The sequence below is a fragment of the Pimephales promelas genome, chromosome 13, assembly GCF_988280905.1.
Source record: "Pimephales promelas chromosome 13, fPimPro1.hap1.1, whole genome shotgun sequence".
Classification (NCBI taxonomy): Eukaryota; Metazoa; Chordata; class Actinopteri; order Cypriniformes; family Leuciscidae; genus Pimephales; species Pimephales promelas.
In genome coordinates this window covers 6,639,948-6,665,613 of record NC_142781.1, presented here as the reverse complement: position 1 = coordinate 6,665,613, position 25,666 = coordinate 6,639,948, and the positions used below count along the sequence as shown (strand labels likewise).

The 25,666-nt window shown below is 36.6% G+C and overlaps 1 protein-coding gene across 3 annotated transcripts in view; it reads left to right on the top strand.

Moving 5' to 3' along the window:
* fynb (FYN proto-oncogene, Src family tyrosine kinase b) overlaps positions 1 to 24,884 on the top strand; it is a 125,377-nt gene extending 100,493 nt beyond the window's left edge. For all 3 annotated transcript variants that reach the window (XM_089118386.1, XM_089118385.1, XM_089118384.1), the window contains 5 exons: positions 6,803 to 6,982; positions 9,276 to 9,352; positions 11,207 to 11,360; positions 16,284 to 16,415; positions 24,355 to 24,884. In XM_089118386.1, coding sequence (XP_088974512.1) covers positions 6,803 to 6,982; positions 9,276 to 9,352; positions 11,207 to 11,360; positions 16,284 to 16,415; positions 24,355 to 24,563 — 752 coding nt within the window. In that variant the 3' untranslated portion in view covers positions 24,564 to 24,884. The remainder of the gene's footprint in view (positions 1 to 6,802; positions 6,983 to 9,275; positions 9,353 to 11,206; positions 11,361 to 16,283; positions 16,416 to 24,354) is intronic.
* Positions 24,885 to 25,666: the final 782 nt, after the last annotated feature.

Below are 25,666 nucleotides of genomic sequence, written 5' to 3'. Positions count from 1 at the left end.
GCTGTGGCGTGAGATCGCTCTGGCGCAGCTCAAGAGAAGCAGCAGCGCTGATCTCTTCCGGGTTAATAATACCGGTCACAGCGCGAAATAAACATGAATGAGCATCTGAAAGTGTGTTAAAAGATCGAGTATAACTTATCTAAATCCGTATCATGTCACATTGATTCGCTCAATCTGCGTTTCAACCGTGGAAAGACGTCAATTAAACAGCTTGTAATCAATGTCATGTATCGTCATATTTACCTCAGAAAACGCACATAAACTCATTAGTCCACACTCGTTAGTGTTCTTCAATATTTAATGCATATTTGAATAAATCTGGCAAGTTTTTATGACAGCCACCATTTAAATGTTTATATTTCATATAATTTTCTTATTATAAAAATAAATAAAAGTGTAATTTAAGTGTTTGTATAGCTACAAAACAGTTAATTATTACCTTCATATTAGGCTAATGAAGCCTAGTAGGCTACAACTAGACTATATATATAGACCAGGGGCGATTCTAGGGTCAGAGCTTTAGGGGTGCTGAGCACCCAATGAGCCCCACTGCCACCACCCACATTTTACACCCATATACGCTCCCTCTCTCTCTTCATTTTATTTATTTATTTATCTATTTGTAAGGGGGACAGTGTACACATTAATCAACATTAGAACAATGAAAATGTACCTGAGTTAGCTAAAATAGCTCATTTTCATCGGTAGTTCCCCAGCCAACAGTAAAAATAGGCAACCTTAAATATATTAACAAATTTGTAAAACTATGTTGGGTGGCCTCTGTTCCTCTAGGGGGGTTCGGGGGCATGCTCCCCCGCTAGAAAATTTTGTAGATTTTAAGGTTAAATGCATCAATCTCGTGCTCTTTGAGAGTTTAAAATTAAGAGCTTCAACCCATTAACTACTCGTTGAACAAAGAAAAAGCATTGATTTGTACCAGGACAATAAAGAGGGCTCAAACATCTTTTTAGTTGAGTTTCAGTCTACATTACATTATCAATGGTGTTTTAGGATCCTAAACAATTATTATAATATAATAATGTAATAATAATTTATATAATTATTCCTATGATGTAAAATCCATATAGCCTATAAATGTACTATATAAGTGAAAATTAATATTTCAAAAGTATATTTTAGTCAACATTACACTATAGGAAAATTAAAATACTTTTGTCATATTTCTACACTTGCAAGAAATAAACCCTTGAGCTTTTATTTAGGAGAAAACACCAGATATAATCATGCTGATCGCGTAAGCAAAGTGCACACTTTTCATTAAATCACCCAGAAAAATGGATGCCTATTCTTAAAGTCTTGTGCTGTTTTATATAGGCACAAAGCCATATCATGGATTCGATTTTAGTTTGTTGGCAAAATATAACACTAGAGCCCTTTATGTTAGGTTATACATTTTACATCTCATATGTGTAGGGAAAAGGGAGAAGAGAGAGTTTGGCAAAAGGCAGATTCGAACTCAGGTCGAGCGCATCTAATACTGCTTTAAAGTACTTCACTCACGCCCTACGACCTACGCCACTTTAGTTACTCCGTGACATGCATCTATTTACTAAAAAGAGAGGCACTTACTGCAAATATACGCTCCGTTATCGAAAATGTAAAAAAAAAAAAAACATTTTTTTCTTCCCCTTGCTTGGGCTCATGGCGAACTTGCAATAAATAAATTTTATCAGATCAGATTCAGTTTATTGTCATTGACAAAATACAAAGTACAAAGCCAACGAAACATAGTTAGCATCTAACCAGAAGTGCAAACAGTAGTAATAATTTAAAAGAAACATAAAAAGTTATAATTACAATATATAAATATAAATAAATAGTGCAGTTGCAGGGCTCAGTGCAATGTCTCAGAAAGTAGAGGTAGTGTTTAACATCCTGACCGCAGATGGGCAGAAACTGTTCCTAAATCTGCTCGTATGACAGCGAAGGCTCCTATATCGTCTCCCAGATGGGAGAAGAGTAAATAGTCCATTGATGGGATGAGAAGTGTCTTTAATAATGCATCTTGCCCTACGTAAGCATCGCTTAGAGTAAATGTCTTGTATTGAGGGCAATTTAGCACCAATGATGTTTTGGGCCGTTTTGACCACACGTTGGAGGGCTTTCCGGTCTGAAACAGTGCAGTTGCCATACCACACTGTGATGCAGTTTGTTAGGATGCTTTGAATTACACATAGATAGAAGTTCTTCAATATTAGAGGGGACAGATGGGCTTTCTTTAATTTCCTGAGAAAGTAGAGGCGCTGTTGTGCCTTTTTGATGAGACTAGAAGTGTTAATGGTCCAGGTAAGATCCTCTGAAATATGAACACCCAAAAATTTAAAACTGGTCACTCGATCCACTTGAGACCCATTAATATAAATGGGAGTGTGTGTGTAGTCTTTCTTAGACTGCCGATAGTCCACAATCAGCTCCTTGGTTTTCTGGGTATTGAGTATGAGATTGTTGGATGCACACCACTCTACCAGGTGTTGAACCTCTTCCCTGTAGGCATCTTCAGTATTATCGCTGACCAAGCCTACCACGGTGATATCATCTGCAAACTTAATTATAGAGTTTGAGACATGCACAGGTTGGCAGTTGTAGGTAAAGAGAGAGTAGAGGATTGGGCTCAGAACACAGCCCTGTGGCACACCGGTGTTCAAGGTGAGGGTAGAGGAGTGATGGTTGCCGATCCTAACAGACTGTGGTCTGTTAGTGAGGAAGTCCAGGAACCAGTTGCAGAGAGAAGGGCTGATGCTAAGTTCAGTGAGCTTAGAGATTAGCTTGGACGGGATCACAGTATTAAAAGCAGAGCTAAAATCAATAAATAACATTCTTACATATGTATTGCTTTTATCCAGGTGATTCAAAGAAGTGTGGAGGGCTGAGGCAATGGCATCTTCAGTTGACCTGTTAGATTTATAGGCAAACTGAAATGGGTCAAGTGTTGGGGGCAGGCACTTTTTCAGATGGAAGAGAACCAGCCTCTCAAAACACTTAGCAATAATTGGCGTGAGGGCCACAGGACGAAAGTCATTAGGGGCCAGTCCAGCTCCATGTTTTGGTACTGGAACAATAGTGGTTGTTTTGAAACAGTTCGGAACAATGGCCTGTGCCAGAGAGATGTTAAAAATATTGGTAAAGACATCCGCCAGCTGTTCAGCGCATGCCCTAAGCACTCGGCCTGGAATGCCATCAGGGCCAGACGCTTTATGTGCATTCACCCTGCTCAGGGCGGAGCACACCTCATCGGCGGTAAGTGTGAGTGGCAGATGATCAGGTGGGAGCTCAACTTTGGTAGGAGATTCTGTATTTTCCAAATCGAAGCGAGCATAAAAGACATTCAGGTCGTCAAGGAGAGTAGGCTTGCTGGTTGGATAATTGCTGTTAGATGGTTTATAATCCGTAATAGCATGAATGCCTCTCCACATACGACGAGGATCGTTGTTTTTAAACTTATCCTCGGTCTGGAGTTTGTGATTATGTTTAGCAGCTTTGATACCCCTTCTCAGATTAGTTCTGGATAAACTGTAGGCATCCCTGTCGCCAGATTTAAAGGCAGCATCACGTGCTTTTAACAGGAGTCGAACTTCCTTGTTCATCCAGGGTTTCTGATTTGGAAATACTTTAATAGTTTTTTGGGTGGATACTTTTTCAACGCAACTGTTGATGTAGTGCAAAACAGAACTTGTGTAGATATTAATGTCTGTATGAGAGACCAAAGTAGCTTGACGAGCAAATATAGTCCAGTCTGTATTCTGAAATTCTTGCTGTAATAAAGAGTCGGCATCCTCTAGCCACACTTTTACAGTCTTCACAGTAGGTTTTTCACGTTTAATAATGGAAATATATTTGGGCAGTAAGAGCAGAGATAAGTGATCAGATTGTCCAACATGGGGCTGGGGGATAACTTTGTAAGCATCAGAGATGTTTGTATAAACATTATCAAGAGTGTTTCAACATTATCAGACCGGCCCTCGCGGCCTCAAAACACCACCGGCTCACCGGGAAAACTCCCGTCTCTCCCGATTGCCACTCCGCTAACATTACTCCACAGCGGAGGCGACCCGCTAGACTAAAACAGTCCGAAAATAAACACTTATTATAGGTGTACCATGGTGATTCAGGATACTGACTCTAGTACTCACCGATATGGTTTCGGAATCGGAACAACTGAAAGGAAAGAAGTGTGAGACACAGCTCTGGAGCGTCTCAGTTGATTCACAAAACTACCTAACGGCCCGGATTCTCATAACTCTGCGTGTGTTTCGCGCTGGATGACGACCGTGTTGAGCGGTGCAGGTACAAGTAACATTAGAATAAGATTAATGCTTTCATTTTCATTTTAAACCACAAACTACTGAGTATGTTTTGGACATTATTTAACCGTGTCAAAGACGAACAAAATTTTTAGAATAACAACATTTCTTGCTCCAAGTTTTAGGGGTGCTGAGCTCCTTTTTAGGGGTGCTGAAGCACCCCTAAAAATGGGCTAGCCTCGCCCATGATATAGACCATAGTTTACAGCATTTAAGAGATTTGATTCCCTTGAGAAAAAATGCCATTTATTATAACTGATATCCAAAATAATCGATATTGAATCGAATCGAATTGCAAGCTTGTGAATCGAAATCGAATCGAATTGTGAAATTTGTCTCAATACCCAGCCCTACCTATAAGTAAACACAAGATGACGTTTTGGAGCATTATCTTCTGTAATGTGAAGTTGTGAAGGGCCAGTTGGGATAGGGGGAAGCGTAACTGTAACTTTAATATGTAGTTAAAAACTTGACATTTGAAATAGAATATCCACCATTGCAGGGTCATTTAAAGGCAAGCAGATTCCAGTGTTGTCAAATTAAAGGGATAGTTCACTTTGAAAATAATTTTTGATATGTTTTAGCTTATCTCAAGGGCATCCAAGATGTAGGTGTCTTTGTTTTCTGCAGTATTTTCAATTTTGATATTTTTAGGTCAAACCGTTCTTGTCTGTCAGTCATATAATGGAGGTCTATGGTCACCACCTCAAAGAGCATGAACAGAGAAGTCCAGATTAAACATGATTTAATGACTCGTAAATGTAAGTACACATTGATGGCCTAAGATATAAAACGAGCGGTTTGTGATCGGCAGATCACTTACGGGGCTTTTCGGTGCACTTGCGCATATAGAAGCGCCCTCGCCCTCAGATCACTTGGATGTGACTGTGATTACAAGAGGTAAAAGCTATATAAATATTGTTTGTTTTCTCACACAAACCGCTCGTTTCGTGTCTTAGGCCAACAATGTGTACTTACATTTATGAGTATTTAAATCATGTTTAATTTGGACTTCTCTGTGCATGCTCTTTGAGGTGGACCCCATACACTTCCATTATATGACTGACAGACAACAACGGTTTGACCTAAAAATATCAAAATTGAAAATAATGTGTAAACAAAGACGCCTACATCTTGGATGCCCTTGAGGTAAGCTAAAACATATCAAAAATTAATTTCAAAGTGAACTATCCCTAAATGACACTTTTCCACGGTCGGTTCTAAGAACGGTAAGGAACGGTTCCAGCTGGATTTCCACTTCCAACGATTACAAACCGTTCTCGGCACGGTTGTCTAACCGTACTGAACTGTGCTGGTAGAATGTGTGTATGAATGTCGCCACTCAGGCTCGGTCACTTGTCTGTAGCCTGACTACTAGTTGCTCTGTAGCTATAACTATAAAGATAAAGATATAGTTCTTAATATTAAAGAATAGCAGAGTTCACACCACAGCTATAACGATAACGGCACAAAGAAACAATAATGTTGGAATCACTTTCAGAACGATTTTATCCAGTTGATGAACGATACAAACATAGCCAATCAGAATCCAAAGATTCACATCAGATCCACAGTGGAAAATGGAACCATATCTGTACCAGCTGGACCGGATCGCCACGAAAGAGAACGGTTTGGCCCGACGGTGGAAAAGCGACTATTTATTTTCTGTCTGTTGAAATTCCTCACTTTGTCCTGCAGAAAAACAGCCACATATCACAAGTACAGTGTAATCTGTAATTTATTTTCTATTGACCAGCAGTAGTTCTGATACGTCAAGATATCTACGCATTTTAAAAATAATTTACTTTAGATTGCAAAAGCAGTATATTAAGACGTTTTCACGGAATATATCTTCAAATAGATTAATTGATTTAATCTAAAATGTAACAAAATTATTTTATTTACACTAATGTATCTATACATATGTTTATATATATATATATATATATATATATATATATATATATATTTTTGTTATAAAATAATTTACCAAGTAGGATAGAACAATGAGGCAAATTCAATATACAGTATATTATCTGAGAAGAAGTCTTATTTTGCTTCTCAAGTATAAATAACATTTTTCCTCATTTAAAAGATGCTTAGATATTTTTACTGGAAAACGAGACAAAAAAAAAGTTATTACTAAAAAGTTTTTTTTTTTTTTTTTTTGCAGTGTCCATCAAATGATGGAATGTTATAACTGTTAAAAATAGACCATGCAGTCAATTCCTCATGTAACATTAATTCCTCTCAACTGAAAGTGACTACAAATGAACAATGCTATACTTAGATTTTTAGTGGATTCTCCCATGAGTGTACTTGTGGAATAAGGGCTGTTTTAATTGCAAAATCATTTTGCATGAACAAGAGGGGTTTCAATATGTCCTGGGTGCATGAAAGTCATTTGGTGGCATGCTGTTCGGCTAGGGGCTTTGTGCTGTTGTACTGACTGACAAATGTCTGTTTTTTTTTGCTGTCAGGCACATGGAATGGCAACACTAAAGTGGCTGTGAAGACCCTCAAGCCCGGGACCATGTCTCCAGAGTCCTTCCTGGAGGAAGCGCAGATCATGAAGAAATTACGACACGATAAACTAGTGCAGCTCTATGCTGTGGTTTCTGAGGAGCCCATTTACATTGTCACTGAGTACATGGGCAAAGGTCAGCAGTTGTTCTCCTCGTAAAAGTGAAGAGAATGGCTTAACTAGAGGACAGGCATAGAATGTATCTATTTTAGCAACACTTATGCGTTTTCTAGGCCTTGCGGGGGAAAAAAATCCAATTAAAGATAAATCAGGATTGAAGGTTGAAGTTCTAACCTCAGAAATTGTCACTTGAGGCCTCAAAACACTTGGACAGAAAGAAAAAGAAATTATAGTGGCCTAAATTTAATTTGAAGAGCTATAATGGAGGAAACAGACAATTAACCTAATACTGAAGGAAAACCTAATGGACAGTGGATGGAAAAATCCTGAACTCCACATATGTTATTAAGCATTAAAAACATAATTTAGTCAAGACCAAAATCCACCGTCTTTTTAAAGAAAAAAAATCTCAGAAGTAAAATAAATGAAAATCCATGCATTTAAATTTGTTCAAACAGACTGTTTTTTTAGTTCTACAAAATGGACTCTGGTATATTCGGCTAGTCTCTGCACAGCAAAATCCCCAGTGTTAAATTAGAGAGAGTGTTAAATTAACACCGAAAAGTGAGAATTATATAAACTCTGAGCAGAGTGTTAAATGAACACTGAAGCAGTGTTAAAGTTAATGAGATAATTAAGTGAATAATTAAGTGATGATTAAGCATCATTGAAGACACCTGATGTTAACAAGCAGAATCACTGAAGGAGAAAAACTGAAATTTTAAGTCACCATTATGGAGATTAGTGTTTGCTTTAGCTGGGCTCTTGACCCTTAATTCTTTAACTTTAGATTTTTGTTTGGCTGTTGTATGCGACTTATAACAGCCAGTCGTATGATAAAAGGCGATTTGATGGTGTTGGTTGTGTTTCAACACAATCATTAATTGACCTGAATCGTTGAACTCATCAAGAGCATACATTCTGAGTTAAATTAAAAAAAAAATTTTAAATATCCCAAAAATATTTTATAGATGTATTTTATAGACCATTTCACAAGATGTAAACAACACTGGTCCAGAAGCACTTCCTGTTTCAGTTTTTTAACACTACATAAAAGCTGGGATAAAATACAACCAACAGAACATTTAAAACTGAATCAAAAAGTTAAACAAACATCTATAAGATGTTTTCTTTACATGTGAAATAAAGAAAACAGTTACAAACTGAAACAGGAAGTGCTTCTGGACCAGTGTTGTTTACATCTTGTGAAATGGTCTATATAGGCACACACAGACATCAAGAATTAACACACTAATCTCAGCAATGGTGGCAAACAGATCACCTCTGAACAGAAGTTCATTATTTATTCATGCAGCAATGCATGATGGGAGCCATGAATGAGTTTTGATTGGTGGCACCAAGAATGCAATGCAACATGCTTTATAACTGTTACCATTGTTGAGATTCACAGGCTAATTATTGACGTCTGTGTGTCTTAACATTGTAGAGAAGTAAAACATTGTATAAGAAAAGCTTTTAAGAAATTATTTTGAATATTCTGTAGATGTTGAGAATATCATGCTGCACAAGGTCACTGCTGCTATAATTAATAATGTAAACCTTACTCAGAAATTTGAATTTAAATGAATTCAGTGATTCTGGTCAAATGATTGTGAATTAATGATTATGTTTAAACACAACCATCACCTTTTCCATTTGTTCATCTAGCTGTTATAACTCATGTACAACAGCCAAACAAAATCTAAAGTTAAAGAAATAAGGGTCAAGAGCCCAACTAAAGCAAACACTGATCTCCATAATGGTGACTTAAAATTCCGTTTTTCTCCTTCAGTGATTCTGCTTGTTAACATCAGGTGTCTTCAATGATGCTTAATCATCACTCAATTATTCACTTAATTATCTCATTAACTTTAACACTGCTTCAGTGTTCATTTAACACTCTGCTCAGAGTTTATATAATTCACACTCTCAGTGTTAATTTAACACTGGGGATTTTGCTCTGTGTAAACTGTTTTTGTCATTCATCAGGACGAGTCGCTGCTTACTAAGAGCTTTAACAGATAACCATGGGCATTAACTTTACAATGTGCTCATGGTTGTGACATCAACACTATGCAGAGTTCTGAACAAAGTCTTTTTGTGCTTTAGTTTTAATAAAGGGTCTGGGTGGACTGGGGAAAGAGCTTTATTTTGTTAACATCAGGATATGTTAACAGCACATCAGACACTTTTATATCAGAACAACAAGGGAATATAATGTTAATTATACAGGCATGCGTATACATGATCTTGTAGCAGAAATGTCTCTTCTATCCGTGAAGCTAACATGTACACGTTGCATGTTTTAGGAAGCCTCCTAGATTTCCTCAAGGACGGGGAGGGACGGGCACTGAAACTGCCGAACCTCGTCGACATGGCGGCCCAGGTACTACATTATCGTTCTCTGTGTAAATAGAGAGCCTAAGTCCCGCCCTTCCGTTTCTGGCTCATGCGACCTTATTTCAGAAAAAATATGTGTGGTAGTCAATGGCAAGAAACAACATATCTTTTTATTCCGTCTGAACTGTGCCCTGAATTACACATATGGGGCTCTATCTTACACCCGGTGCAAATGACATTATACACTAATGCATGTCTCATTCCTATTTTGCACCCGCGCACAGACGCACGTCGGTAAACAAGGAATTGAACGCAAAAAGGAAGGCGTGTTTCGAAAAGGCGTGTTTCGGCGCAAACGTTCCCTAGTTCTATTTTACAATTCCAGAAAACAATTGCGCCACTGACCAGAAAAATCCTGGTCTAAAGTCAGTGGGGCGCTCCGCGTTGTTCATAATGCTATTTTAAGCGCGGGTGCACACCGCGGATTCACTTTGATTCTCTCATCAACAAAGATGCTGCAGTTTTTATTTTTGCAAATCATACATTATAACAAGGAAAAATATTAGCATATGATGGCGCTTGATGCTTGCGTGTCAGATCGTTAAAATAGGGCCCATGATGTTTGTTAATTTAAAAGATAATTCTGAAAGTCAAAAACGTCACAGTTTGTCATAAAACAGAAGAGTAACATTTAGTTTTATGTGAAAATCGCTCAATGAACTACATCTCCCAGGAAGCGAAACAACAAGCAAGATCCGCTGCTCGTGTGTGTGCAGTCTGGTACAAAACACTCAGGCATGACGGTGTAACGTTACAGTTATAACTTTAGACTATAGAAACAATGACAGACATTAGCCTCAGTAAAGTTAGCTTCATTCGTTGAGAGAAAATGTGCGCCTTTGGGGTTTGTAGTCTTTGTAATTACGTGTTTTCACAGGCTTATACCTCAACGGTTTTACATCAAACTGCGACTTTCTTTACTTTAAAATATATCTTTTAAATTGACAACCATCATATGTATATTTCAGGGCACAATTCAAATGATATCAAAATATTTGTTGTCTCTCGACATTGACTACCATACAATATTTTTCCGAAATAAGGTCCCATGGTGGTCGACTGGAAGGGGAGGGACTTAGGCTCTCTATAGCCCTTCTTTAGGAATGTTCCGGGTCAAATACAAATGAAACCTCATCTACAGTGGTCCAGAAACTATTTGGACACATTTAAAATCAACTGAATTTTAGGGATGCACTGAAATGAAAATTTTTATTAAAAAGTTTACAAAATGTACATATTTGTATATCAACTTTTTATATTTTTGCTGAAATATAAACATTTAAACAACAATGTACTGAAATAACTTGTTTTCATGACAGATTTATTCAAATATGCATACATATAAGACATGCATTCTATTTTTACTTAAACTGTTAGTAATATGTAATTCACTGCATGTATTTAGCAAAATGCTCTTCTCTAGAGTTATTTTTGTCTAGCCAACTCATGAGTTTATGGACATTGAATAGCTTTCTTGAAGGAAACTGTATTGACTACAAGATGAATTATTGATGTATTTCCCTGGATATAGTTTACTGCACTTTAATGATGCAAAAATAGGTATACTGCTGCTTAAAATACTTTCTGATGCCACTGTTGATCAATGAAGTACAGCAGGATGAAAATAACTGCTTAGGGCCGCTCAATCTGAAAAGAGTATGTTCTGGCCCCTGTTGTGTTCATGAAGTTATATAATTTTTATGCATCTACTGTATCAGCACTCACTGTAATACTCAGAAGGCTGTCTTTCTTAGTTTGGCCTATAGTAACCTCAGCACTTATTCCACAAGGATTTGACTTTGCTCACCATATTTCAATGCCAGTGTTTGTATATATTCAGGTGGCTGGAGGCATGGCCTACATCGAGCGGATGAACTACATTCACAGAGATCTGCGCTCCGCTAACATTCTAGTCGGCGATAACCTTGTGTGTAAAATCGCTGACTTTGGCCTGGCCAGACTCATTGAAGACAATGAGTACACAGCCCGACAAGGTAAGCACATTCATCCGCTGTAAAAAAAAATAAAATAAAAATGCACATATTTCACTTAAAACGTAACTTAAATTCAGTTGCTGTTCACCCAAAAATGTCAGTTCTGCCAGTAATTACTCACCCTCATGTTGTTCCAACCCCATAAGACTTTCGTTCATCTTCGGAACACAAATTAATATATTTTTTTGTTAAATCTGGAAGCTGGATCACTCCTATAGGCTTCTCTGTTATTGAAACTTGAAAGTTGTTAAAACATTGTTAAAATAGTCTGTGTGACTACAGTGGCTCAACCATTCTCATCGCTTGATAAACTTATGGTTGAGCCACTGTACACTGTAAAAATGAAAACGACTGAATCTGTTAAATCTAATCAATAAAATTGAGGCAACCGATTACAAGCAATATTATTAATTAAATTTAACAAATTAGAATGGAGTAATAATTAACCAAAAAAATTAATAAAAAGTTAACCATTTAAATTGAGTAAAATTTACACATTTTTCTAAACAAAAATATCGGAATAACAGACTGACGTCAAAGATGAATTACGTAAGAACTCTTTTTTTTTTTTGCCATCATTGAAGACACCTGATGATAACAAGCAGAATCACTGAAGAAGAAAACCGAGATTTTTAAGTCACCATTATAGAGATCAGTGTGTGTGTTTTAGTTGGCGTCTTGACCCTTTAATAGTTAACTTTAGATGTTGTTTGGCTGTTAAACGTGAATTATAATAGCCAGATGAGCAAATAGGAAAGGTGATCTGATGGTGTTGGTTGCGTTTTAAAATAATCATTATTTCACAATCATTTGACCTGACCAATGAACTCATGTAGAGCTCAGTTGTTTGACTAAGGTTTATTTGATCAATTATAGCTTCATTGGACTTGGACAGCATCATATTTTTTAGCATTTTCAATGAAACCAAATGATCAAAACAATAAAAAGATAACTTCAGAAATTGTTTTATGGAGGCACAAACAGACATCAAGAATTTGCGTATTAATCTCAGCAGTGGTGACAAACAGATCACCTCTGAACATAAGCTCATTATTTATTCATGCAGCAATGCATGATGGGAGCCATGGATTGGTGGCACCTAGAATGCACTACAACATGCGCTATTATTGTCACCGTTGTTGAGATTCACAGGCTAATTCTAGATCACTGTGTGTCTAAACACTAAATCACTAAATCAGAGCAAAGTTTTATTTTTGTATTTGATATAGGTCATAAAAAATCTATGGATTACCTTTTAATAATCATAAAAAATATTATACTGTTCAAGAACATTGCTGCTATAATTAATTAAGTAAACCTAAACTGAACTCTATGTGAGGTCATTGATCAGGTCAAATGATTGTGAAATGATGATTATGGTAAAACACAACCAACACCATCAGATCACCTTTTCTATTTATTTATCTGGCTATTATAATTTACGTATAACAGCCAGACACGTATAACATCTAAAGTTAATAATTTGTCAAGAGACCAACTAAAACACACACTGATCTCTATAATGGTGACTTAAAAATCTCGGTTTTCTTCTTCGGGGATTCTGCTTGTTACCATCAGGTGTCTTCAATGATGGCAATAAAAAAAGAGTTCGTAATTCATCTTTGACGCCAGTCTGTTATTCCGATATTTTTGTTTAGAAAAATGTGTAAATTTTACTCAATTTAAATGGTTAACTTTTAATTAATATGTTTGGTTAATTATTACTCCATTCTAATTTGTTAAATTTAATTAATAATATTGATTGTAATCTGTTGCCTCAATTTTATTGATTAGATTTAACAGATTCAGTCGTTTTCATTTTTACAGTGTAGTAACTTAGACTATTTTATAAATGTTTTAATAACTTTTCTGGGCCGGGAAGTTTCAATTACAGATAAGCCTATGGAGGAGTGAGCCAGCTCTCAGATTTAATAAAAAAATATTTTCATTTTTTGTTCTGAAGATAGGTTGGAACAACATGAGGGTGAGTAATTACTGGTAGAATTGACATATTTGGGTGATCTGACTCTTTAAAGAAATAGTCATTTCAAAAATGTTTAGTTGTAATTTCCCCTCAAATTATTCCAAACCCAACATTTTCAAAGAACACAAAAGTAGATTTTTTTAGAAGATGAAGATTATTTATAATTTTCTAAATACCCTGAAGACATACAATGTATAGTTCGGTGTTTCTCAACTCTAGTCTTTGGGATGCTGTCTCCTCAGAAGAGTTAAGCTGCGATTTGAATAACTTCCCTCCCACAGTTTTGGCCTCTAGCAGATAAACTGGAGACTTTTCTCATTGGCTGACCGCTTATCCTTTTCCTGAGGTGTAGAGAGATAGCAGCCAAAGAGGTTGCGGCAGAGCAAGAAACTTCTCGGAAAAAAGTTACCTGAAAGTTCACAATTTATTTTCTAGAAGGGCAAGCGGCAGGAAGACCTGTGAAGCTGACGTGAACATGAAACGTTCGTCGTGCACAGAAATACTGCCACCCAAATCCCAATATTGTTGGTGCCAGAATCAGCCACTTCTCAAAACAAACATGTACATTTACATTTATGCATTCGGCAGACGCTTTCGACTTGCATTGCATTTTAATTTACACATTTACATTTTTATCAGTCCTTGGTAGACAATCTATGACCTTGGTGTTGCAAGCACCAACGCTCTTCTTTTTGAACTACAGGAAAGCTACAAATAGTTTCACAATTAATTATCAGATTAATTAATTTTTTTAGAGCAAAAGAGGTCGTATCTCACATGGAAAGGTAACATGTTTAGGCACAGTGGGCAGGGTGTAGCTACATGGCGGTAACACTTTATAATAACTACACGCTAATAATCATTAGTTAAGCATGAGTAAACTATTAATTCATCATTCATAAAGCATTAATAGACATTAATAAGCAGTTCATAAATACAGCTATACATGCTTTCTTCTTGATTTAAAAGCATATCTATAATTTGTTTAATAATTGTATTTTCATCCTTTATTAATGATCAATTTATCATTTCTAAATGAAGAATTGCATTTTTTATAAACCAGTTATTTAAGAGTTGTCCGTGGTTCATACGATTACTTAGAGCGAGTAAGTAAATGATTAATAAACTATTTAAATGTACATTCATACATCTTATTATTCAGACAAATAGGGATGGTTACTTAATGTGTTAATAAATGCTTTATTAACATGTATTAATGCTGTAATTAAGGATTAATTTGGGTAGTTATAAAGCATTTAGTAGTGGTCAGTTAACTATGTTCGTGAGCTCATCTAAAGTGAGGATTAGTCATGCCTTGTAAAGCATTTTTAAAGGCTGTTAAATATTTCTATGTTCTGTATCACTGTGTTGTGTTTGTTACATTTTACTGTTTAGAAGATTGACGAGTCTTTAAATCACCTTTATAAATGCTTTACAAAGCATGAATAGTCCTCACTTTAGATTAGCTCACAAAAATAGTTAACTGACCACTACTAAATGCTTTATAACTACCTGTATTTACTACATTTACTTACACTTTCTAAGTGATCTTATGAATGAATGACAACTCTTAAACAACTGGTTTGCAAATAATGTTATACTTCATTTAGAAATTATTAATTGATCATTAACAAAGTATGAAAATACAATCATTAAACGCATAATAGATATGCTTATAAATCAAGAAAAAAGCATGTATAGCTATATTTATAAACTGCATATTAATGTCTATTAACGTTTTATAAATTATGTATTAACTGTTTACTCATGCTTAACTAATGATTAATAGCGTGCAGTTATTATAAAGTGTTACCCTACATGGCTTTATGTGTGTTCCATTCCACATCAGTTTAATGCATTCCATGCAGGATATACACTGTTAGATGCAACATGCATCTAACAGTGTATATCCTGCATGGAATGCTTTAAACTGATTTAATGATTAAACTGATTAAAATTAAAATTAAACTGATTAAACTTAACATATGTGATCGGCTACATTTACATTTATTCATTTAGCTGATGCTTTTATCCAATTTATCCAATTTCATACAATTGCTATATATGTCAGAGGTTGCACGCCTCTGGAGCAAACACAGTGGATTCGAACCTGGGTCTCTCACACCAACGGCAAGTGTCTTATGCACTGTGCCATCACCACCCCCATTTATGGTTCCTACCTCGCCATCCCTGAAAAAAAGTTAAAACAGAATATTCAGCTGAAATTAATTTAGAATGGTACTTGATTTTATAGTCTGAGATTTGATTGGATCATGAGAAGTTAACTTTGATATTGTTGGTCAACACACACCATTGGTTACATCAGCTGAAAAGAAAATTGGTTTCAGAAGATCTAATGAATTGTGCACAATACTACCAGAGATATTACAGTCCCTCTATAGTAAATAATTGTACCCCTTAAAACTCCTCTTTGATCACTAAAATTACACATTTAAATGTTTTTCCTTCATCAACTTCATCCCTTAAAATAGCTTGAATGTAACTCTACACCCTTGCCTCATTTAGTATATGTCGTTCTATGAATATGCAAACGAGCCCCGCCACTCATTCACAGCAACTCGGTAATCACACGTTGATTTGATACTGTAAGATCTTAAATACTCAGCAAGTGTTGACTCTTGAATTTGAACATGGTTTGACTTAAGGCATATTAAACACACCACAGAGACATAAACAACATGGGGACTTAAAGAAATCCATTTGAATCCAGAGCAATTGCTCATATTGGGTGGCTCGAAGTCCTTTCCAGGTCCTCTTCCTCTCTCTTGTCTCTGATTAGTTCCTGTCTCTAACCCTACTTTCCTGTCCAATGTTAGGTGGGGGGAAAAATGACATTACAATTAAAATTGCATGTATTTTAGAAATTCTAGTGCACTTTCATTTTAATGAATCTTCTTTCTCCCATGTCTGTATTTCAGGGGCTAAATTCCCTATCAAGTGGACGGCTCCTGAGGCAGCTCTGTATGGGAAGTTCACCATTAAATCCGATGTTTGGTCTTTTGGAATCCTGCTTACGGAGCTGGTCACCAAAGGCAGAGTTCCATATCCAGGTAAATCTCAAAACAGTTGCTTTGAGTGCTCACTAGATGTATTGTGAAATTACTAATGTGACCCTTTAAAAGTTTAAAATACATCAAACTAAAAAAAAATTGTAACCTACATCCAAAAGACCAAAAGACATGTTTAAACATTTAAAGGTTTGCTACCACATACCTTGATGCATATCTGCCGATATACAGGGGTTTGACAATGAAACTGAAACACATGGTTTTACAACACAATAATTTGTTAGTATGGTGAGGGCCTCATTTTTCATCCAAATACAGCACCAATTCATCTTGGGAATGACAGATAGAAGTCCTTCACAGTGACCAGAGGGATTATGAGCCGTTCCTCTTCCAGAACAGTGTCCAGGTCACTATATGATACTGGTGGACTCGCTCCTCCAAAACACCTCAATAATATTTAGATCTGGTGACTGTGCAGACCATGGGAGATGTTCAACGTCACTTTCATCTTCATCAAACCCTTCTGTCACAAGTCTTGCTGTGTGTGTTGGTGCATGATCATGCTGATACACGGTTTGAGCATCAGGTGCTCATGATCCTCCAGAAGGGTTTGGTAGTCCTCGGCAGTGTCGTGTCCATCAAAAACAATCAGGATTGTCATGATATTGGAGCTCAAACCATCACTGATCCACCCGTGCTTCACTCTGAAGATTGGCCGCCAGGCATATAGATGTGAAACCTCCAACATTGGCCAGTGTTTCAGTTTCATTGTCCAACCCCTGTACATATCTGGAGACTAATTTCTGAGAGGCATGTCCAGTCTCAGATTTTATTTTTTTTATTTTTTTCATTTTAGTCCAAACTAGCTCTTTCCACACCTTTAGGTTTTTCAGTACTAGTCATGTTGACATGTCCTGGCAATGCAGTTGCTCCATAATTAGATCAACTAGATGAATCATTTATCAGTATCTGTGTAAAATTTGTGAACCACCCTTTTAATCAAACTCAGACTCTTAAAATATGCTGAAGACGGTGATCCATGGTTGAATTTTATCTGCACAAATTCAAAAAACAAAAAACAAATCTTGATCTTAGCTGGAATGTAGGGGAGAAATGAAAGGGGGAGGTGTGAAATGCCATTGAGTCGACACAGTATTGCGTCATCCACAGATGTTTGCAGGCGTTTTTCTCGCAGTTGTTGAAATCTGGTCATGTCCCTCATGGTGATGAGGAATCTTCTGGCTTCATACGTCCAGTTCTGTTCCAGGATCACCAATCATGAGAAGCGGGTCTTATTGTCCTGCCCTCATATCTTCAAAAATGGGGATCTGATATTGCATTTTTTGGTTTGATTGATAGTTTTAGTCTGTTTTTATCCCCCCAGTCGTTGTTGCAAAATGATCTATGCAGCATGAGTTTGTGTATCTCTTTATTAGTCATTTTGGTTCAAAAGTGATTACATTTTATTAGCACTAAATTAATTCCGAAAATAACTCGATTTTTGTAGTTGTGTGTGCCAGTGTAAAACTTTGTTACTACAATACTAGGGTGTTGCTATATGGTTGCAAAGGCGTTCTGAGTGATTTTAACATGTTACATTGACAGTGACTTTTTTTGTCTTTTCAAACACGGTGCGATTATTTGCTGTTTTACGGTGATCGCGTGGGAAACGGTGAAGCTCACATGGTCGCGCCTCGCAGTGTGTGAGAGGAATTATGAGCCGAGCATGCTACGAGCACCTCCCGATAATTTTTAAACATGTTTAAACAGTTCGGGGAGTCGGACTGATTTACACAAGCGTAGCCTTTCCCCTATAGCCAAATCATGCACAACCATGTCATGGGACATGCTTATGTATGCTCCGTGGCAGCAATCATACAGTGTGTGTATACACTGTCACACACACACACACACACACAAACTCTCCATAGGCGTAATGGTTTTTATACTGTACAAACTGTATATTCTATCCCCTTTCCCTGCCCCTATCCCTAAACCTACCCCTCACAGGAAACATTCTGCATTTTTACATTTTCAAAAAACATTACTTTGTACGATTTATACCAGGGGTCTCAAACTCAAATTAACTAGGGGCCGCTGGAGATAGAGTCTGGGTCAGGCCGGGCTACATCAAGTATTCCAAAAATGGAACACAACTGATCCAATCTTCTCAATCTTTATTATTAACGTTTCTTCAGAACTGTTCCTCTGAATTTGAACATTCCTTTCTGTACATGATTGGTTCTTCATGAGCTGTCCTTCTGACAGTTGACAGTTTTACAAACTTTCTTTGTCTTTTTCTTATACACAACATCTTTGTTGTGATGATAGTCATATTTGCTTTTTATTTTCTTTATACAACACTATTATATTGATTTTTTTTTTTCCAAAAGGCACATTTCCTTTTAAAAAACAATTACTGCTTTTGAAATACAAATAATTCTTTCTACACATGTATAGTGTCTCAGGCAAATGACTTTGCACATATCAAAGCAAACCTTCTTATCAACCTGTTGGACCAAGTTCATTACATGAACTAGTTCAAAGTTCAATTCACAAATTTTCAAATGAACTAGTTCTTTTTTTTCCATATGTTGCTGCGAGCTTGTTTTTTATTATTAGGCTATTATTATTGCCACAACCCATATACAACCACAGATAACAATCATTTTATCGACGGGCAAAGTTTGCACAGACATGTAAGATTTTCCCATCCTCACCGACCTCATAAAAGCCTTTTAAATTAACTTACGACGCCTCCTCGGTCCTCGGTTTCACAACCTCTTGAATGTACGAGTTCACTGTAACGTTCTTCAGGCAGTAATACAGTAGGCTACGTTCAGTCCACGTTCGCCCAAAATATGAACGAGTTCATTAACTATCATTCATTGAACGCGTTCAGACACAACACATTACAAGCTCAAAATGATTATTCTCACATTGTTTTAGAGCAGGGGTATCCAGCACGTCGCTCGTGAGCTATCAGTAGCTGTGGCCTGATTTGGTGGTGGTAGCTCGCCTGTTCACATATCGCGCTCACATATTTTGCACGCTCAAGTAGCCTACGTTTCAAATGTAGGCGCGCATCAAGCGCCGAGCGCGCTCATAACTGAAGCGACGCGCTCATTTTTTCCAGGCACAGTATATTTGTACTTCGTGGTTGTCTATGACAACTAATGACAACAAACCCACAGTAAGCTGTCACGAGACGATAGTAAAAAAAACGCGGCAAACGCAACGGCGGGCCGCACTAACATTAAACTTTAATATCAAGTAGGGGGCCACAAAATTGCGGGCCGCGAGTTTGAGACCTCTGATTTATACACTGTTTTCCTCATGGGGACCGCGCTGGCTGGACCCCACAATGCAATGTAGGTGATTTTCAGGTTTTACTATACTTGTGGGGACATTTGGTCCACACAATGTAATATAAACAGAAACACACACACACACACACCTTTCTCTCTATTTACTGTATGTTATTTATGTTGAAAGGAATGGCTACTGTTCTCTGCTTTTCAACAAATCATTTGCACACACATTTCTGTCATTTCTCAAGCTATACAACATTGAAAGCTCCGGTCTCTGTGTTTAGCGTGAAAGCTCACGTGATTGGCACCGGCTCGGGATAAAATTTGCGCAGGACAGTTGTGCCGTGTACCAGCTGCTTTGACGCGATTATCAAGTTAACTGACTCGTAACCAGTGTTGTGCAAGTTACTTCCAAACTGTAATACATTAGGTATTACTTGTTACTGTTATTTAAAAGTAATTCATTACCTTACAATATTACTGTCTCAGAATTGTAATGCGTTACATTACTCATGTATTACTTTTGAGTTACTTTCACCAAAATAACTAAGTAGAACTTAACTTTTGGGCTGTAACGATATGCAATATGAAACCGAAATCGCGATTCGCCACACGACTCAGATCCACGAACCTACAGAATCGCGACACACCTCTTCCAACTCCAGCGTTATTCTCCTTACCGTCCAGATCCAATGCTGCCTTATCTTTAAATTAGGCTATTAGTATTATTTGAAGTTAACATTATAAAATACGTAGTTGAGGATAAATTATTTAAAATTGGGGAAGTCCAGCATTATGGACATGACATTTGCAGTCAAAACTTGAAATAAAAATTCTCAGAAAATATTGAAACGTATATAGGCTACTTCCTTAAAGGACTCCAGACATTAGACAAATATCAGTCTATGTTTTATTTTTAATATTAGGGAAAAGACACACATTCATGCGTAACAAAAAAAAAATAGGAGGCAAAATATATTTTTTGTAATTCTGTTAATTACACTGCGCAAATCGGATGAGGAAGGGTTGGCTCTCCAGTCTCCATAGAACTTAAAATATTCATTTTATTTTAGTTTTCGTGTTCGCATTTATGAGGAAAAAACAATGTTACAGACGCGACCGCTCTGAACTGGCACTAAAAGACTGCTTTAAAACTTTCACATAGTCTGTTGCCTTTAAGAAGTGAAAGCAGACAATACACTGTACTACAACTGTAATACAAGCCTCACTGAACATGTAACGTGTAAAATATTACTGAAAATTGATTAGTAATGCCTTACACTACTGCGTTACAGCAAAAAGTAATATGTTACTGTAATGTATTACTTTTGTAATGCGTTACTCCCAACACTGCTCGTAACGTGTGCAATATCTCATGAACTCCAGTGTCTGAACTCACACCGTGTACCTGTAGTATTTTCAAATTACCATGCTTTCCAGCCTCATATCCCACTGAGACGAGAGATTTCTGTATGTTTTGTCTGGAAAAAATCCTCAGATGATGCAAAAATCGATTTTTTTGGCAAGAGGCTAAAGACACCTCACTCACAGAATGGACACACAGTGTCAGCCATCTTTTTTTGGAGGCTAAAGCTAGCAGGCTCTTGTTCTGTGGAGAAAGCTGAGTAACTTAGTAGGAGAAAGCTGAGTAACCATCCCCTTTTTCCTGGACATGTCCGACCGTCGAGATCGTACAAAAATGTCCTGGATTCAGCTTTTGCTTTCTGCAGTCGCCATTCATTGTTTACGTGCACACGATTTGTTTCAATCTAACCGAATTCATTCTGATTGATGAATCTGAATGTAGATTGGATTACATGAACGCTAAACAAGTGATTGGTTGATGTGTGTTTTAACATTGCTAAGAAAATTTCAGCTCCTCCGTGAGAGATACGAGACCGGTGCGTCTCACAGGTGTCGCTCATCGGTAATTTGGAGGATTTGGAGAATCGTGACACCCACCTCTCACCATATGACTTGATCAATGGTGTGAGTTTGTGCAGAAGGATTCTTAAAAGAGAGATATAGGTACAATACTCAAACTACTGTGTAGAAAAAATCTAGGGTAACACTTTATAATAACTACACGCTAATAATAATTAGTTAAGTATGAGTAAACCATTAATTCATCATTCATAAAGCATTAATAGACATTAATAAGCAGTTTATAAATACAGCTATACATGCTTTCTTCTTGATTTAAAAGCATATCTATAATTTGTTTAATAATTGTATTTTCATCCTTTATTAATGATCAATTTATCATTTCTAAATGAAGAATTGCATTTTTTATGAACCAGTTATTTGAGAGTTGTCAATGGTTCGTAAGATTACTTAGAGCGAGTAAGTAAATGATTAATAAACTATTTAAATGTACATTCATACATCTTATTATTCAGACATAGTGATGGTTACTTAATGTGTTAATAAATGCTTTATTAACATGTATTAATGCTGTCATTCAGGGTTAATTCAGGCAGTTATAAAGCATTTAGTAGTGGTCAGTTAACTATGTTCGTGAGCTCATCTAAAGTGAGGACTAGTCATGCCTTGTAAAGCATTTTTAAAGGCTGTTAAATATTTCTATGTTCTGTATCACTGCGTTGTGTTTGTTACATTTTACTGTTTAGAAGATTGACGAGTCTTTAAATCTCATTTATAAATGCTTTACAAGGCATGAATAGTCCTCACTTTAGAAATAGTTAACTAACCACTACTAAATGCTTTATAACTACCTGTATTTACTACATTTACTTACACTTTCTACGTGATCTTATGAATGACTGACAACTCTTAAACAACTGGTTTGTAAATAATGTTATACTTCATTTAGAAATTATTAATTGATCATTAACAAAGTATGAAAATACAATCATTAAACGCATTATAGATATGCGTATAAATCAAGAAAAAAACATGTATAGCTATATTTATAAACTACTTATTAATGTGTATTCATGTTTTATAAATGATGAATTAACTGTTTACTCATGCTTAACTAATGATTAATAGCGTGCAGTTATTATAAAGTGTTACCAAAATCTCTCGCATCTGTTCAAATATAAATACTTAACACATAATTTTTATCAATTGTGAATAAAGTCATACACCACCGACAAACAACAGCACCTATAAACCCATCCAAATACAAAATGACACAAAAAAAGATCTGATTTTCAAAACAAAACTTCTTTGATATTACAGAATAAGCCAGAGACTCTTGGGCTTGAAATTAGATGGATGGGTTGTCAACCATAAAACTGCATTCAATAGGACTTTTTTAGATTTTTTTTTTTTTTTTTTTTTTTTAATAGAAGTTTAGGCAAAATTCTAACATAAGTGTAAAGAACACACATCTTACAGGCGTGAAATGGCTGAGACAGCCTGATTAACACCTAATTGATTAACACCTAATCAAACTCATCAAGCGTGCAATTATTCTACATTATTTTAGGATTTGAGATGTTATAATAATCTCTGTAGTTGTATCAAAATTTATGAAACAAAAATACTTTAATAAATATAATTTTTGAACAAAAACTGGGGGTCCTGTTCATAATGGGCGTAGGCCCAACTACGCCTTTGGTTTGCACCCGTAAAAGCATTGTTCAGGGATGTGATTTTTCCGGATTAATCCGGAATTCCGGATTTTCCGACCTGAAAATGTGACCTATGTGAATGTGAATCATGCAGATCTGTAAAAAAAAAAAAAAAGAGGGGGACGGATGTCGGCAGCCGGAGTGAAAAATAGAGAATATGAGGACATGTCATGTCATTCACTGCTGATGCGCTGTTCTGAGCGCAAACACCCGACGTGCACATGCACTAAAGCTTGTCTAACAGCGCCTGGTTGCTGGACTAAGTTATCTTTCGAGTATTATTTCGCTAATACTCTCAAATACACACAAGGTTTACATAAGAACATTTGGTTATGTCTAAACTCAAAGCAAACCGAGAAAATTGAGAGAAATCTGCTTGTCGAATGCTCCGTGTATATAAGACGTGTCGCGTACCGGTCTTAAAGTGACAGTAGCCCTAATAATAAAAATGCAGCCGCTTGTTCTTAAAAGGATAGTTGACCCCAAAATAAACATTCTGTCATTATTTATTCACTGTAATGTTGTTCCAAACCTGTATTAATTTATTTCTTGTGCTGAACAAAAAAAGAAGATATTTTGAAGAATGTGGGTAACCAGACAGTTTCTGGTCCCCATTGACTTCCATAGGGAAAAATTTACTATGGAAATCACTGGGGTACATCAACTGTTTGGTTACCGACATTCTTCCAAATAACTTAAACAGAAGAAAGAAACTTTTTCAGGTTTAAAACAACTTGAGAGAGTAAATGATTAAATTTTTTGGGAGAACTATCTATTTAATGTTAATTAAACAACAAAACACAGAGGAAATCACTCACTGCTCTTGACTGAGAACTGTAATAGTAGCTTTAATAAGAATCAATGTATAATTGATACAGTGAAGACTATATTTGACTTTGATTGAACATTTGCTCTCACTTTGCGGAAAAGATATTGGGATTGCATGTATTGATCGGGAGGGGGGGGGGGGTATATTTTCCTGCTTTTTTGTCCTTAGCCAATCACATGCCTGATTGTTCTGCTGAAAATGACTCTTATTTCTCTCATTGAGTTTTCTGTTGTTTTTGATAGGGATGAACAACAGGGAGGTACTAGAACAAGTGGAGCGTGGCTACCGGATGCCGAGTCCCCAGGATTGTCCAAGTTCTCTACACGAGCTGATGGTTCAGTGCTGGAAGAAAGACGCAGAAGAGCGGCCCACTTTTGAGTACCTGCAGGCCTTCCTCGAAGATTACTTCACGGCGACCGAACCTCAATATCAGCCCGGAGACAACCTCTAAACCCAGCCTCCTGGACTCACCCTGATCTTCTCCTCCCTGGGGCCATTTCTAGTCCCCTGTAAACCCCTGCGGCCTCATGCCCTAGTCGACTGAAGACTGAACAATTTGCACAGACTTGAGGGGTGTATACAAGAGCAAGCTGGGGAGGTAAACAGAGGGGATTGTGGGTAAAGTTGGGGGATGTGGAAATGATTTTGTTCAGGGTTGTGGCCATAACCATTATAATGAAATGATGCCTGTATTCAGTGTAAATACAAGATGCTTGTTTATGGTTTATTTTGTTCGGTTTGTTTTCATTCATGGTTTTTTTTTTTTTTTTTTTCATCCCCGCTTGTCTTTTTGTTTTGCTTTGCAAAATAGCAATTATGGTCTCGACGAGGAACCCGTTCTTTGCGAAGGGTAAACCAGACAACTATGAAGGGTTTGGCTGGGTGCCAATGCATAGAACGAATCTCTATGTCTGCGTGTTATATTTGAGATTTGAGAATGTATGTGCTTTATTCGTCCTCTCCTCTGCTGATGAAATCCTGTTCCAGAAAAAGGAATAAATCCAAGTGTCTTTCTTATTCTAGTGGTTTTAAAATCTCAAACTGCAAGGGAAATTGATTCCTTACATTTTATTGAATAATTTTTACTAAAATGATTTAACATTTTGTTAATCTCTGAGAATTGTGTCCTCTCCAAAGTATTAGATGTTAATCTAAAAAGAATATTTTACACATAATGCACATTACAGTTTTGTGTTTTCTACCAAATGTTTAAGACTGCCATACTGTATATCAGCATATGTTAAGTTTCCTCGCTCCCAAGTATTTTGGGGTGTTCAAGTATGGATGTTTTTTTCTATGGTGGATGAGAAATGGTTATTAAAGGATTAGTTCACTTTTGAAAAAACTTTTGCTGATAATTTACTCACCCCCATGTCATCCAAGATGTCCATGTCTTTCTTTCCTCAGTCGAAAAGAAATTTAGGTTTTTGATGAAAACATTCCAGGATTTTTCTCCATATAATGGACTTCAATGGGAACCGGATGGTTCAGGTCCAAAAGATAGTGTTAATAACTGTTTCAGATGCAGCGTCAAATGTCTTTAAACGACACCAG